This window comes from Spinacia oleracea, chromosome 6 (assembly GCF_020520425.1).
Source record: "Spinacia oleracea cultivar Varoflay chromosome 6, BTI_SOV_V1, whole genome shotgun sequence".
NCBI lineage: Eukaryota > Viridiplantae > Streptophyta > Magnoliopsida > Caryophyllales > Amaranthaceae > Spinacia > Spinacia oleracea.
The window spans coordinates 70,822,016-70,832,453 of NC_079492.1; the positions used below are offsets into that span (position 1 = coordinate 70,822,016).

At 45.7% G+C, this 10,438-nt stretch overlaps 2 protein-coding genes across 2 annotated transcripts; one reads left to right on the forward strand and one right to left on the reverse strand.

The window, feature by feature from the left end:
• Positions 1 to 214: 214 nt before the first annotated feature.
• LOC110792146 (expansin-A11-like) lies at positions 215 to 1,840 on the reverse strand. The gene is made up of 3 exons (XM_021996960.2): positions 1,484 to 1,840; positions 939 to 1,260; positions 215 to 837 (listed from the first exon to the last, which is right to left on the reverse strand). The coding sequence occupies exons 1-3, from the start codon at positions 1,623 to 1,625 to the stop codon at positions 528 to 530; spliced, it is 774 nt and encodes a 257-aa protein (XP_021852652.1). The 5' UTR covers positions 1,626 to 1,840; the 3' UTR covers positions 215 to 527.
• Positions 1,841 to 3,172: 1,332 nt separating this feature from the next.
• Positions 3,173 to 5,425, forward strand: LOC130464326 (uncharacterized). Its single transcript, XM_056833852.1, has 3 exons — positions 3,173 to 3,910; positions 4,002 to 4,459; positions 4,549 to 5,425. The coding sequence occupies exons 1-3, from the start codon at positions 3,565 to 3,567 to the stop codon at positions 5,281 to 5,283; spliced, it is 1,539 nt and encodes a 512-aa protein (XP_056689830.1). The 5' UTR covers positions 3,173 to 3,564; the 3' UTR covers positions 5,284 to 5,425.
• The last annotated feature ends 5,013 nt before the right edge of the window (positions 5,426 to 10,438 follow it).

A 10,438-nucleotide genomic window follows, 5' to 3' on the forward strand; every position in this document is an offset into this window, starting at 1 on the left:
TTTACATTGGCATGCGTGAAAAGGTAAACTGTCCCCTTATTTCAAAACGGATGGAGTAATTAATACACAAGTTATGTGTTTTTTATACAGCAATAGTTTTTTTTTTTTACGCACGGCCGTGAGAATCGAGCACAAAGAGTTCATGGGCACAAAGTTATCTAGGGATGTAGTACACAATAATTCATCTGAAAGTTGAACAAAAGTAAAAACAGAGTAGATAAAAGTAGTATCTATTTTTTATTGACATTGTATTGAGGTAGGACAAGATTTGAATTCACAAACAAGCAATTGAATTCAATCACTGCCACTAAGTAATCACACAAAAGAAATTACAAAAGATTTTGTATAATTTGTATATGGTAAAAGCAACATATTAATTATAGTTGCTATTACAAATGATAGATTTGGCGGGCAGCTTCAGTGAGAAAAAAAAGAAAAGAAATGAGCACACCTCTGCCTATCATAATCCTGGCTTATTAAACCCACACAGTTCATACTTGATACTTCATGTACTGCAAGCGCGAATATTACTTGAATTGTACACGACTCGAAAATGTTTGACCAAACCTCCAATTAGCAGGAATTACATTATTAAAAGTTTGTGTTTGGCCATCAGTAATGGTGACTCTGAAGGACAAAGATTGTCCATTAAGGTAAGCTAATGACTGCCAATTAGCCCCCCAGTTTCTTGACATACCCATCCAGTTTGTTTTCGATCCCTTTATCGATACAGATTTAATGGATCCTGCTCCGCCTACATTACTAATCAATACAAGCTCAAAGTAGTCTCTTCCATTGATGCTGAATCTAACTCCTCCTCTCTTTATACAAGGAACCCTGCAACAAAATAATAAACTGTTCAACATTTTGAAAAAATAGTGAAAGTTTAACCTGATTAATAAGTATGACAACATTCTAATCAAATAAAAGGTTCAAACCTTTGGAACATGACAGGAATGATTCCACCTCTATAGATGCCAATCTTTTCCCAGATAGGTTGTGCCATGTCGAAGTGCTGGCGAGGTGGGTTACACCAGCCTCCAGCATTGTTTGGCAATGCATAGTTAGGAGGGCAGAAGTTTGTGGCTGTAATAGTGACAGAAGTTCCTTTCCTGCACCACTTGGGATCAGTCTTATAGTCGCACATGATCTTATAGCATTGCCCACAGGCAGCACCGTTGTTGAATAATGCAGTACTCAGAGCCGCAGTACTAGTCCCATAGCCATTAGAGTACAGGTTTCCGTACCCACAAGCTCCCCCTGCATAAAAATATAAACATTCAGTCCTATGTCACTTTAACCTATTAATTTTATCACCTAAATATTTTTGTACGTGCCATTTATTTGACTTCATTATACAAATTATGTTATGTAACTTTTGAATTCTAGCTTAAAACCGAAAATTGAAAACTGAAAACTGAAAATAGACAATGACATACATGATATTGACTAATGAGTAATGAAGTAAATAGTATACACGTACCCATGGTTCCAGAAGCATCACTACCGCCATAAAATGTGGCATGAGCCTTTTGCCAGCCCGAAGCCACAAAGGCGTGAACACTGATGTTTAAGAAACATAATCCTAGCAAAATAGTAGATATGGCTAATGCTAATTTGCTCATTTTAGTTAGCTTCAAAAACAGAGAAAGCGGAAGAAGCTTATTGAATAATGAAAAAGGTTAATAGAATAGAGAATGAATGTTGTTGTATTTTGATGAAATGACTGTTTGAGTAACACTTAGTTATATAGGCGACTAAGGCGAGTTGTGTATTAGCGGTAGCCAAGTACGTAGTACAACGTAAGTCCATAGTAACAACCTCACATGGAAGTGTGGAACGAATATAGCGGTAGGAGAAAGGTCTGATCAATTAAAAACGTTTTAAACTAACAACTGCTGTGTTTGAAAATTGAAGTTAAACACCAACTTCTTTAAATTATTAAATTATCTTTCCAAATTAACTTTTTTTTTCCCAGTAGCATGAATTCTGTTTATGCCAAATTTCGTCTAGGGGCGATCTTTGGCTTAGGTCGACACTAACTAAGCGATAATTAAATAAGGGAAGGCAAAAAGAGACACGACACAGAGAAGTGTTGACGCGGAAAACCCAGGAATAAGGTAAAAAACCGCGGATAGCTATGAGGCTATCAATCCACTAAGTTTCCTATATGATTGTTTGTATCTTATTCTAGAAATCAATGTAACAAAATATAAATAACGAATACAAGAATGATTTGAATGCTTTTATGGCTTGAGAGTATGAGAGCTTGAATTCACGTGTCCTTCGCTTGTCTTCGTCTTCCTCTTCGTCCTTTTATAGGAGATTTCCAACGGTCTAGTTGGTTGAGAGAATCCCACAAAGATAGGGATATCTTTGTCGCACGTCCCTTTGGTCTTCAACTAACTCCACGTTTCTCGCGCGTGCCTTGGACTCGTTCCTGCTGTCATGACGGCGCTGCCCATCGTGGGCTTTAGGTTAGCTTATCTTTATGGGCCTGCCCAGAGACGACGTGTCTCTACGTCTTGCGCTTTGTCGTCTGTCCTTCGTCGTCTATGCCTCGTCATACGACGCCACGTCGGACGTATCTCCCTGGAACTATGCTTACCTGCGACACGACAGAACCTGGTTGACACGACATGATCAAACGTTAGTGCGGTTATGTCGTTAGTCCAAAAAGTGGGATAACAGTTTGCCCCCAATTGTGAATTTGCGGAGTCATACAGAGCGAAAGAAACAATTCAAATTTAAAAAACAAAAAACCGTCTTCAACTGCCTAGTTCGTGGGACAAAACCGTTCAGAATTCCAGAGTAATAAATATCGATTCGCGACATGCAATAAAGTTCTTCACACCAAGATTTTTCAAAAACATTTCTAGATCCGAAAGCAGGAGAGAAAAGAGGGAGAAAGTGAAGTCGATTTTCGCACTGAGTTTGCTCGATTTCAGGTAAAATTTGCTTTCTTTTTTCGATTTTCTTGTAGATTTCTGTAAGTGAGATGGGTAGATCTAAGTCGGTTGTGGTGAGAGGAAAGGGGGAGTCGGGATCCACTCGGGTTAAGTCCCTTAACCCGATATATTCTACTGTGGTGGACCCGGCGGCGTTTGTTGAACTTGCTGGTTTGCCTTCGTCGGCGGAAGTGAAGATTCCCGGCTCGGACGAGGAAGCCTTTGACTGTCCAGAGGGGTATGTGGTTATGTATGAGTATCCGTTCACAATTGGCTTCAAATTCCCTTTCACTCCTCTAGTTAGGTCCTTTATCGAGGTTTTCCATTTGAGCCCGGGTTAGTTGATGCCCCAGATATGGCGGGTTTTCACGGTGGTGCACGGAGTCACTGCAAACTGGCGAGCGCCGTTTGATCTGTCTGACTTGATGTATACTTACGACCTAGCGCTGCAGAAGTGTTGTAAGTATACCTTGGTCACGAAGAAGGGGAAGACGAACTTAGGTGTTGGTTTAGGTGTGAACGACAGGGGTTGGCAGAGTCGTTTTGTCTTCGTAGGCAAAGATTCTCTGGGAGATAAAGGGCGGTTTCTGGTCGAGGGATGGACGACGGAAGGTAAATGTGTTGTTTTGTCTTTGTTTCTCGTCGTTTTACTGAACGTCGCCTTACTTGGTTTTGTTTTGCAGTTGTCAAGGCGTCGTCGTTGACAGAGTTGAACGCTGATTCTGAGGATAAGTATCAGAAATTCTTGGGTTATTCTGTCGAGGATAGGTCTTTTAGTCGTGACGGGGAGTTTTTAGACGAGCAAGAGGTGAACCGGTCAGGCGACGTCGCCGAGGAGGAGGAAGTAGACGAGGAATCAGGTCAACTGACTCGTCGTCGGAAAAGGTTGGATTTGCTTGAAGAGGTAGTGGAAAACTCGTCGTCCGCCGAAGGTGAAGTAGGTGATATGGCTGACAACTCAGGTATTTGTCGTTTGTTTATTTTGGGGTTTGTATATATTTTTTCTTTTTGCTTTGGATAGTGTTTGACCTTGATCTTTTGTATTGGGTGTAGAGCACACTTTGTCGTCTAGGCCTGTGTCGAGGATGTCTCAGAGCGAGATTCAGGAGCGTGCGAGGAAGCGATTGAGGTCGTCCTCGACTTCTGGTGGACAAGGTATGACGGTCGTACCTCGGTTTTCTGCGATAGGTTCGTCGGTTGAGACGCCTGTCGTCATAGGAGCCGAAGGCTTTCATCCGATTGCTTCGCCGTCGCCCCCGCAGCCGTTCAAGGCGTCGTCTGCTGCTGTCGACGTTGGTAAAGTGTCTGCTTCGTCGGCCAAGAAGCGTCCTGCTGAGACGAATCCCGTCGAGGATACGGTTATCACTTTGCCCCCAGGCTTCTTGGGTGATGAAGAGGCGTCTGTTATATGGCCTTTCGCTGATCGCTTGATCTTGCCTATGACGTATCGACGATATCACGAGGTGGATCCTCTTCCTGTTGCGTCGGACGCCGCTGAACTTAGCCTGCGGGTGAGTTTTATTTAGTTTTTTCTTCTTTTCTTTTTTGTTTGCAAAAGATGTGTGTTGTGTAAATCTGTTATGGCATTGGTTTTGCGCAGGCGTCGCAGGCTGCCTTGGCTGTGCGTAGGCAATGTTCGTTGCTGTGCGACGAGGTGACGAATGCGAGGCAGCTGGCGGCGACGGCGAAGAAGGCGGCCGTGTCCTGGGAGGCGAAGTGGAAGGCTGCTGAGAAGAAGGTCGTGGACCTCGCTGCGGTGGTTAAGGCCAAGGGTGATCAATTGAAAGGTAAGGATAAGCAGTTAGCCGACGTGGCTAAAGATTTGGAGAAAGTGAAGGGAGAGCTGGCCTCGACGACGGAGGAGTTGGATGGATTGAGGAGCCTGTACGACGCCCTGCAGGAGGAGGCGAAGGACGTCGAGGCTCTCGCTATATGGAGGACGCGGGCGCAAATGATGTACTCCTGCTTGATTGGGGAGACTAGCATTTGGCCGTGTCAGAAGGAGGTGGACGACTACCTGGCCAATGGCGGTACCATGGCTGATCTGTCGGTGCCCGTGGTGGATTCGGAAGAGTTAGTGAAGACGGCTGACACCGCCAGTACTGAGGCGACAGAGGTGGACGCTGCCTTGTTGGTGGTGGACGCGCCTGTTCTGGAGCAAGAGGGGGAGGTGTTAGCTGTTGGGCGCGAAGAGGAGGCTCTTGTCGTCGTTTCTCAAGACGAGGCGTTGGGCGTGACGTCGGTGGAGGTGCCCGTCGTGGCTGACGTCGTCGTGCCCCTAGAGCAGGAGTCGGAGCAGGAGATCGTGGCCTCTACTCAGGAAGAAGGGATGTAATAGTTTGTAGTTTTTGAATTTCTGTTGGTTTTTGTGTTTTGTTTGTGAATTTCTTTACTCGTCGTCGATGGCGACGACGAGGTGGTTAGGATGACTTGTGTTTTGTTTTCGTGTTTTGGATGTTTTTACTCGTCGTCGGTGGCGGCGGCGAGGTGTTTGGATAATGTTTTGTGTTTGAATTTCAGAAGTCGTGGCCTCAGGGGTCGCGCAATTTGTATTTTGCTATATAAGTGTGTTCCTCTCTTTTTCTTACTTGTATGTTTTTTGTGACTTTTGTGTTTCGAAGCTTTTGTCGTGCGTCGTGTGGCATGTGTTTTACGGGTAACAAATATCGAAATGGTGGCATTACATGTATGTAAAACCGTACCTGCTTCGGTTGCTCGTTGTTAATCACTTGGGATTCATTTTCTGTCATGCGTCGTGTGTTATCTTCTGCAAAAGAAAACATGGGTTGCTAGGAGGATTGGCCGTTGGGGATGCCAACGGCCCTCCGATGCCTAAGTTAGTAACAATTCCAAACAAATAAAGCGATAAAAAATAAGGAAGAAGGTAGAAACGATGGTACGACAATTGATAAAATTGGCTACGACGGATATTTTAAAAGTGATAGAGTTTAAGATGTGTAGCGTTCCAGCTTCGGGGGACCGACTTGCCGTCTTTGGTGACGAGCCTTTATGCCCCCTTTCCGACGATTTTATCGATCAAGTATGGTCCTTCCCAAGCTGGCGCGAGTTTACCTGCGTTTAATTCTTTTGTGTTTTGGAACACTTTGCGCAACACCCAGTCGCCCTCCTTGAACACTTTTACTTTGACGTTTTTGTTGAAGCATTTTGCCACAATCTGTTGTTGCGACGCCATTCTTATCAACGTTGCTTCTCTGAAGTGTTCTGTGTTGTCGAGGTTTTCACTAAGTTCGACGTCGTTCTGCTCTGGCGTCATGAGTCCAAATCGTGCACTGGGCAGCGTCACTTCAGGGGGTAGTACTGCTTCGCACCCGTAAACGAGTGAGAAGGGAGTTTGTCCCGTCGCCGTCCTAGGCGTCGTCCTGTTGGCCCATAAGATGGATGGCAGCTCTTCTGCCCATCGTCCCTTCTTATCGTCCAGCCGCTTTTTTAGCGACGCGATGATTGTTTTGTTGCTGGATTCCGCCTGTCCATTTGCTTGGGGGTATCTTGGCGTTGACGTCTTTAGCTCAATGTTCCACGTCTTGCAGAAAGCCCTGGTCTTGTCGCTGATGAATTGGGATCTGTTGTCGCATATGATTTCTGATGGCACTCCGAATCTGCATATAATGTTAGTCCATATGAACGAACATACCTCTTTGTCTCTTACCTGTTGGAACGCACCTGCTTCTATCCACTTAGAAAAATAATCTGTTAGAGCTAGCATGAAGACCTTTTGTCCTGGGGCGACGGGTAATTTACCGACGATGTCCATTCCCCATTTCATGAAAGGCCACGGAGTTAAGGTGGGGTGTAAGAATTCAGATGGTTTATGTGTCATACCTGCGTGTCGTTGACATTTGTCGCACTTAGCTACGTACCTCATTGCGTCTTTGAGCATCGTTGGCCAATAGTATCCGTTTCTTTTGATTCTGGTTGACAGGCTTCGTCCTCCTTCATGTCCGCCACATTCTCCTTCGTGGTATTGCTTTTGTAGTCTTTCCCATTCTGTTTTTTCTGCGCATCGCATCAACATTCCGTTCGCTGATCTTTTAAATAGTATACCCTGCAAAATAACATATCGTGAAGCTTTGAAAAGTATTTTCCTGGCCCCGAGCTTGTCGTCGGGTAGGGTTTCATGTGTTAGGTAGTCGAGGATGGGCTTGGTCCAGCTGTCGGTGTTTGTGGTTGATAGGACGAGGCTGGCATCTTGTGGTATGTCTTTTTTAATAGCGGGTGACAATAGGTGTACTAGAGGTATGGTCGAGAATGGTGACTTTCTGAGTGCGGATCCTAGGTTGGCAAGGACGTCGGCTTGCGTGTTCAAGTCTCGTGGAACTTGTTTAATGGAGAGGGGTTTGAATTTGGAGGCTAGCTTTTTTGCTTTTTCGAGGTACAAGGTCATTTTCAGGTCTTTAGCCTCGTAGTCGCCGTTGATCTGGTTGACGATTAATTGTGAGTCGCTAAAGATGTTGAGTCCACTTGCCCCCAATTTTTCAGCTAGCGTCAATCCGGCGATTAATGCCTCGTATTCTGCTTCGTTGTTTGTCGCTTTGAAGTCGCAGCATATGGCTTGTGCTATCATGTCCCCTTGTGGTGACTTTAGCACGACGCCTAGACCTGCACCGCGAAAGTTAGACGAACCGTCGACGAAGAGCGTCCATATCTCTTCTACGTTATTGATGAGTTTGACTTCGTCGTCCGCTATTTTCTCCAAGTCGGGGCTAAAGTCTGCCACAAAGTCTGCTAGTGCCTGCGATTTCACCGCCGTTCTTGGTTGGTATTTGATGTCGAAGCTTCCTAGCGCCATCGTCCATTTCTCCATTCGACCTGTTAGTTCTGGTCTACGCATCACAGACTTGATTGGATAATTAGTCATCACCACTATTTGGTGAGTTTCGAAATAATGCCTTAGTTTTCTAGCTGCAGTAACGAGTGCCAAAACGAGTTTTTCGAGGGAGGAATACCTGGTTTCCACTTCTAGTAGTGACTTACTTATGTAGTAAATAGGTAGCTGTTGCGTTTCGTCTTCTCGGGCTAGGACCGCGCTGACTGCTGTGGAGCTGACGGCTAGGTACAATTGTAGGACTTCGCCTTCTTTGGGTTTGGACAGGAGGGGTGGCGACATCATGTATTTTTTGAGGTTTTGCAAGGCTGCTTCGTGGTCGTCGGACCAGTCAAAACCTTTATTTTTGCGCAAGACGTCGTAGAATAGACGACACTTGTCCGACGACCGCGAGATAAAACGATTTAGCGCCGCCACTCTTCCTGTCAAGCGTTGTACCTCTTTTATGTTCCTGGGGGATTGAATGTTGATGATTGCGCGCACCTGGTCGGGGCTAGCCTCGATTCCTCTTTGGGTGACGATGTAACCTAAGAATTTCCCTGCAGACACTCCGAAAGAACATTTAGTTGGGTTAAGTTTCATACCGTATTTTCTCAATATGTCGAAGGATTGTCGTAGGTGTTCGACATGGTCGTCGGCCTTCCTTGATTTTACTAGCATGTCGTCGATGTAGACCTCCATCGTGTCTCCAAGTTGGTCTTTGAACATTTTGTTGACCAATCGTTGGTACGTTGCACCTGCATTTTTAAGACCAAAAGGCATGACTTTATAACAATAAATTCCTCTGTCTGTTACAAAAGATGTTTTCTCCTGGTCGTCTGGGTGCATAAGGATCTGGTTGTATCCGGAGTAGGCGTCCATAAATATTAGTAGCTCGTGTCCAGCAGTGGCGTCGACTAGGGCGTCGATGTGCGGCAGCGGGAATGGGTCTTTAGGGCATGCTTTGTTGATGTCTGTGAAGTCGATACAGACTCTCCACTTTCCGTTCTTTTTACTGACTACGACGACATTTGCTAACCAATCTGGATACTTGACTTCTCTGATTTTCCCGGAGTCTATCAGTTTTTGGACTTCTTCATCTATGATTTTATTTCTCTCAGGTGCGAATTTTCGCCGTTTCTGTTTCACTGGTTTGAAGTTGGGGTCGACATTGAGTTTGTGGGTGATGACGTCTGAACTGATTCCTGTCATGTCCTCGTGCGACCAAGCGAAGCAGTCCGAGTTTTCTCTTAGGAATGACACTATCTGACTTCTGATGTTGTCAGGCAGCGAAGCTCCGATCCTTACTACTTGGTCTGGCTTTGCCTGATCTAGTATAATCTCATCAATCTGTTGGTCGTCGGGGTCATCTACCGTCGACCCTGGCTGTAATTGCTAGATGGATGACTTTGATGGTTTCAGCGCCGTTTCATAACATTTCTTTGCGTCCCTTTGTTATCCTTTGATTTCCATGACTCCCCATTTGGTTGGGAACTTGATTGACTGGTGGTATGTCGACGGCACCGCCTTCATTTTGTGGATCCATGGTCGTCCCAAAATGACGTTGTATGCTGATGGGCAGTCGACGACGTTGAACTTGGTCATCACATTGACACCTTCTGCGTACGTAGGCAGCGATATCTCTCCTACTGTTCGTAGCGATTCTCCACTGAATCCTACTAGGACTGTCGACCTTCTGATTATACTCTTTTCATCTAGTCCCATTTCCTGCAGAGCCTCTAGGAACAATACGTTTGCTGAACTGCCGTTGTCGATCAATATCCTTTTGATGAGAGCGTTGCCTATTGGGAGCGATATGACTAGCCCGTCATGATGTTCCTGTATTGTGTCGGTTGAATCTGAGTCGTTGAAGGTTATTATCATCGCTGCTAATGACTTGTCGAGTGCTACTTCGTCTTCGGCCTGCCCCTCTTTGACGGCTTCAGATTCGCCCCTGTTGATTTTTTTAGCTGCAGAAGAAGTTAGTCCACATATATCTGAACCACCAGAAATAACGTTTACCACTTTTTCGAACGTGGGCGGGGCCGGTCGGTCGCCGCTTGGTGCTGGGTTGGGTTGGGAGCTGCTATCCTTGTTGTACGTCTCCTTTCCTTTGTCGCTCAGTAGGTCCTTCAGGTGGCCTCTTTTCAATAGATACGCCACCTCCTTTTTGAGGGAGATGCATTCCTCGGTTGTGTGGCCATTGTCGCGGTGGAAGTCGCACCACCTGCTCATGTCCTTCGTAGAGTCTGGTCTGTCGCTCTTCTTAGGCCATCTGACGGTACCACCTACATTTTGAAGGGCGTTTACCACGCCTCCGATGTCGACGTTGAAGCCATACTCGGAGATGGGGGGATAAACGACCCGTTCATTCCTGTAAACACTGTTAGTATCATCATATTGATTGACATTTTGTACCTGACTCTGGCGGTTGTATGGTTGGTGTCTCCAGCCGTTGTTCCTTGGGGTGTACGACCTCCTGTCGCTGCTGCCCCCTGTTGGTCGCTGAGAAACCATTCGTGTAATCTCGTCGTCTTCAATCCGCATCTGGGCAGTAGCCCTCGATCTGACTTCTTCGAAGGTTGCACAGGGATATTTGGTTAGTTCCCGGTACAGCTCCGAGTTGGGGACGAGACCTCTCTTGAATGCTTCGATGGCTGTCCTGACA